This window comes from Alexandromys fortis, unplaced genomic scaffold, assembly GCF_014885135.2.
Source record: "Alexandromys fortis isolate MF-2015 unplaced genomic scaffold, M_Fortis_MF-2015_v1.1 scaffold_679, whole genome shotgun sequence".
NCBI lineage: Eukaryota > Metazoa > Chordata > Mammalia > Rodentia > Cricetidae > Alexandromys > Alexandromys fortis.
In genome coordinates this window covers 25,539-30,399 of record NW_026068588.1, presented here as the reverse complement: position 1 = coordinate 30,399, position 4,861 = coordinate 25,539, and the positions used below count along the sequence as shown (strand labels likewise).

General features: G+C 52.4%; 1 protein-coding gene across 2 annotated transcripts in view; it reads right to left on the bottom strand.

The window, feature by feature from the left end:
* Positions 1 to 1,110: 1,110 nt before the first annotated feature.
* The window catches only part of LOC126495897 (H-2 class I histocompatibility antigen, Q10 alpha chain-like), a 9,503-nt gene continuing 5,752 nt past the window's right edge, over positions 1,111 to 4,861 (bottom strand). Inside the window, exons 2-7 of one of the 2 annotated variants that reach the window (XM_050133472.1) lie at positions 4,402 to 4,671; positions 3,919 to 4,194; positions 2,332 to 2,607; positions 2,087 to 2,218; positions 1,874 to 1,906; positions 1,111 to 1,535 (exon numbers count right to left, since the gene is read on the bottom strand). In XM_050133472.1, the coding sequence (XP_049989429.1) occupies positions 1,531 to 1,535; positions 1,874 to 1,906; positions 2,087 to 2,218; positions 2,332 to 2,607; positions 3,919 to 4,194; positions 4,402 to 4,671 (992 nt within the window). In that variant the 3' untranslated portion in view covers positions 1,111 to 1,530. The remainder of the gene's footprint in view (positions 1,536 to 1,873; positions 1,907 to 2,086; positions 2,219 to 2,331; positions 2,608 to 3,918; positions 4,195 to 4,401; positions 4,672 to 4,861) is intronic. The other variant, XM_050133471.1, reaches the window with a different exon arrangement.

The following is a 4,861-nucleotide window of genomic DNA, read 5'->3' as shown; positions in this document are numbered from 1 at the left end:
TTAAATGAATACAGTTTCCATGTAATTATTTTGGGTAAAGCTAATCGGTGGCCAGGAGCTGGGTGGGATGAAAAGCAAGCCTGCTTGCCTCATCACTACAGAATGGCGCCCGGACATGGATAACTGAATCCCCAGAAAGCCTGAGAAAGCTTGGGAAAGAATATAGTAAAGCATGTTTTCTTGGTAGCATCAATTTCTCGGGTCTACTCTGTTTGCTAGAGGCAAGTAAGCGCTCTTATCTAAGAGATGCTTCTTGACTTGCCGCACACTGCACCCTCGTGTCTGTGCTCTGTGCACTAGAACCCAGTTTTGCGAGCTACGGGAAAGAGGCTTGAGGTTGAGAATACAGACGCAGAGACAGACTGACACGTAGACCTTGTAACACTGATACCAAAAGCCTCCCTTTATTAACACCATGTAGACTTAAATACACTGCAGTCAATGGCCAATAGGTGATAATCCCATCCTCTGATCCTCTAGCTAGGCACAGCTTCTAGTAACTTCAATTAGAAGGTTCTAGCAGGGTAGAGCAGCTGAAAGCCAGGACTCAATTAATCCCAACATCCAGCTGAAGGTCAGGACTTAAGTGGTCCCAACACTGACTCAGCTTTAGCTGCAAATCCCTGCAGCTCTTTTAAGAGATCCTGCCACGAAACATTTAAATGGTGTTGATGAAAAGCTGAATACATGCTTTTTGGTTTTTGGCCATAGCAGGAAAAAAGCTGCGCCATTTTAAAATGCCGGCTTTCTGGGCCATCCTGCCAGGGCAAACTCTGACTCTTTCAGGCAGGCAGTCCGACTGAGTGTGGTTTGTGAGCAGAATGTTGCAGCTTGCTTGCTGGCAGGGACCTTGAAATGCCATAGAGTTGTGGCAATAAAAATGGCTACAGCCGGTACCTCAGCCATGAAAGCTAAAGAATTGTTGGATCTAGCCATCAAAGCCATGGCTTTAATTCTCTCCTTAGACTCATGTAGTTAGAAAAAGAGAGATATACAGTAAAGAGAGATTCAAAGACTAAGAAAATCTCTAAATGGTTTACAGTGTGTTAAAAATATATGCAGGGTAAAGGTTAAAGTTCTTTTTTCTATATTTATTTTATTTATTTATTATGTATACAATATTCTGTGTGTATGCCTGCAGGCCTGAAGAGGGCACCAGACCTCATTACAGATGGTTGTGAGCCACCATGTGGTTGCCGGGAATTGAAGTCAGGACCTTTGGAAGAGCAGGCAATGCTCTTAACCACTGAGCCATCTCTCCAGCCCCAAGGTTAAAGTTCTTAAAAGTAAAAAAGAAAAAAGGGAGTAATTGGGTGTGGTGGTACACACCTTTAATCCCAGCACTTGGGAGGCAGAGGTAGATTGAAGTCTGTGACTTCCTTCTTGGAGGCAGAGACTGACAGATATCTCTGAGAGTTCAAGGACAGACTGGTCTGCAGAGTTATTCCAGGACAAAGATATGCTCCTGCAACAGGCTCTGGATGTCACAGGAGAGACCTCAACACATCCATCCACACCAGGCAGCTGTATTCACGCTACAGAACAAGAGTCATGAACAATTACTGTGAAGACAACATCCCAACAACCCACCACTCACTCAAAGGTGATTCTGGGAGTCCCTGAAACCCAATCATGTCCACTCTGCCTCTCCCCAAGTCAGTCGCCGGAGGGTCACCTTTACAGTCTGGGAGAGACATATTGGACCTCTGGGAACTGTCCCTGCCTGGGGTAAATATATATATATATTCATGGGAATGTAAAAATTTGGCCCCTAGAAGATTTGCTGGAGGAGCTATTATGTATTGCCAGAGCTCCCCAAATACTCCAGCTTCACCCCACAGGCCTCAGGGACAATCCTGCCCACCACTCTTACCTGGAGCTGGAGCATAGTTGCCTCCTTTTCCACCTGTGAGAAGAAAAGCTGTGAGAGACCAGGGAAGTCCCCGACCCTAGGAAGCTACCAGAACTGACAGCAGACCCAGGGTAGAGACAGCAGCAATGAAGGATGTGGATGTGTTTCCCACTAACGAGGCAGAGATTCTTCTAAAAGGGGCTGAGAGAGAACTCAGACCCTGCCCTTTCCTACCTTTGCTTCTCATCCTCTTCTTCACAACAGCCACCACAGCTCCATTGGCCACAGTTCCAATGATGGTCACAGCTCCAAGGAGAACCAGACCAGCAATGACTGCCATGATGAGGACCGTGGACTGAGGAGGCTCTGGGAAGGGAAGGTGAGGGTCATGACCCCAGCTCTCAGCCCTGACACTGCTCAGGGTCTGCAGAAGGCTCCAATTTTCCCTGACCCCAGCTCTGCACCTACTCCCTCCTTACCCCATCTTAGGGTCAGGGGCTCAGGCAGCCCCTCATGGTGCACATGGCATGTGTATTTGTGCTCCTCCCCAGAAGGCACCACCAGAGATGCCCACTTCTGGAAGGTTCCATCCCCAGAAGGTCTGGTCTCCACCAGCTCCATATCCTGAGTCTGTTCCTCCTCCTCCCTCTGCCAGCTCAGGGTGATGAAGGCAGGGTAGAAGCCCAGGGCCCAGCACCTCAGGGTGACATCACCATTAGATCCAGGATGATGGGTCACATGTGCCTTTGGGGGATCTGTGTGGAAGGTTTAAGAAACCCCACAATTAACAAGATAAAGTGAAATCTGCAAAGACAAAGTTAAATCAATGATGACACTGAACTATGTGACTGTTTGAACACTTCATTACACCTGCAGGTAGAGCTGGTCCCCACATCACAGAACTGCAGTTTCCTGGGAACCCAGAAGCTAAGAGGGAATCCACATGAGCCAGCAGGTCACCATCCTTATGTGATGTTCTATAGCATAAGTTATGTAGGAAAAGGATGAAAGAATGGAAAATAATAAATTTATATATGTGGTTAAATTCACATAAAAATAAGAGACTAAGAAGAAGGAGGTACATGAGGTGCCACCAACTTCTGCTGCCACCATTGAGGCACAATCACTGTGGCCATCTTGCTGACCAGCATTAACTCTCTCACCAACTAGGGGGCTCCGAATGTCTAATTCTGGCAGAAAATAGTCTAAGCTCCCAGGAATCTTTCTCGTTTAAAGGGAACACTGACTTGCTCCAAATCTATGGAGAAACCATCTCTCAAGAAAAAACCAACAACAACAAAACAAACAAAGAAAACCCCCTACTGAATTAACTTGTTTAGTTATTCAGAGTGTCAGTCCCCACGGCACCTGTGGAGACTGATACACATGATAACATAAGGGGAGGAAGAGAAGGAATACCTTTCCAGTGAGGAAGAAAAACTCACTAAAAGGAAAATGACAACTTTGAAAATAAAACCAAACATACAAAAGAATGAAAGAAAAAACGAAGAGAAAAAACCCTCCACAATTTGTCCAGGGCTCCCCTAAGTTCCCACGTGACCATACTAGGAGACAGAATTGGGGTGTGGGAAGGATGCAAACCTCACACACAGGCATCTGAGAGGATGTATTCTTTGGAAAGTTCTAGAAACTGGGGAAGCAGCCTAGGGTAGGGGCATCCATGTCTCCCATCAGGTGAAGGAGACTCTGGTCCTGGTGTGAAAGGGCTGACACACTCAGATGACAGGACTCAGTGTCCACACACACTGGGTGTGGGCAGAGAACCCGGCCTGGGAGAGGCCATGGCTGACAGGGGCTGCAGACTGAAGGAGCCACTGTTGGTGATGTCGGGATCCTCTCTCCTCCCTCCTGAGACAGGTGTGGAACTGTCCAGGGAGAAGGCTGAGCCCTGGGAGGTCAGTGCAGTCCCTGCCATGCTGGATCAGGAGACCCAGGGACCCTGTCTGCCCTCAGAGACAGGGGCATGACCCCAGTGAGGGTTTCCTCTTCCTCTTGACTGAGCCCAGCCCGAGGGCAGAGGGAGGAGTTGCCCGCGACCCCCGCACCTATGCGCAGCAGCGCGTCCTTCCCGGTCTCCAGGTATCTGCGCAGCCAGGGCACGCACTCGTCCTCCACGTAGGCCTTGTATCTCTCTGCCTCCCCATCCTGCTCCCACTTCCGCTTGGTGATCTGCGCCGCCACGTCCGCCGCCGCCCACGACGTCAGGTCCTCGTTCAGGGCGATGTAATCGCGGCCGTCGTAGGCTTCCTGACGGTACCCGCGGAGTAGGCGCCCGTCCGACCCCACCTCACAGCCGTACATCCATTGGATGGTGTGAGAGCCTGCGGGGACCCCGCGGTCAGCCCCGCCCACCTGTTCCGCCCCCGTCACCCACGCCCGCGGCCCCGCCCACCCGCGGCCTCTAAACCGAAAGGGAAACCGGGTCCGGTCCCCGCTCTCCTCCCGAACCTCGGACCTGGGACCCGGGGCGACTCCGGCCCGTGCGTGGGGACGAGGAGGGGTCGTGACCTCCGACCGCGGTCACTCACCGCCCTCGCTCTGGTTGTAGTAGCGGAGCGCGGTCCTCAGGTTCCCTCGGTAAATCTGCTCGTTGTTCTTGGCGATCTGTGTCTGCCTCTCCCAATACTCCGGCCCCTCCTGCTCCATCCACGGGGCCCGCGGCTCCATCTTCGGAGTCTCCGCGTCGCTGTCGTAGCGCACGAACTGCGTGTCGTCCACGTAGCCGACAGAGATGAACCGGGGCTGCCCGAGGCCGGGCCGGGACACGGCGGTGTGGAAATACCGCAGCGAGTGCGAGCCTGCGGGCGGCGCGCGGTGAGACCCCGACCCTGCTCCCGGGACCCCGGGCAGGAGCGCGGGCCGCGAGGGGAGCAGGGCGCGGGGCTCGGGACGCGAGTGGGGAAGGGGCGGGAGGGTCCGGCTGGGCCACGCGGGGACGCGGCTTCCCCGGTGCCTACCCCGCCCTCCCCGCAGAGCCCGGTTCCCTCC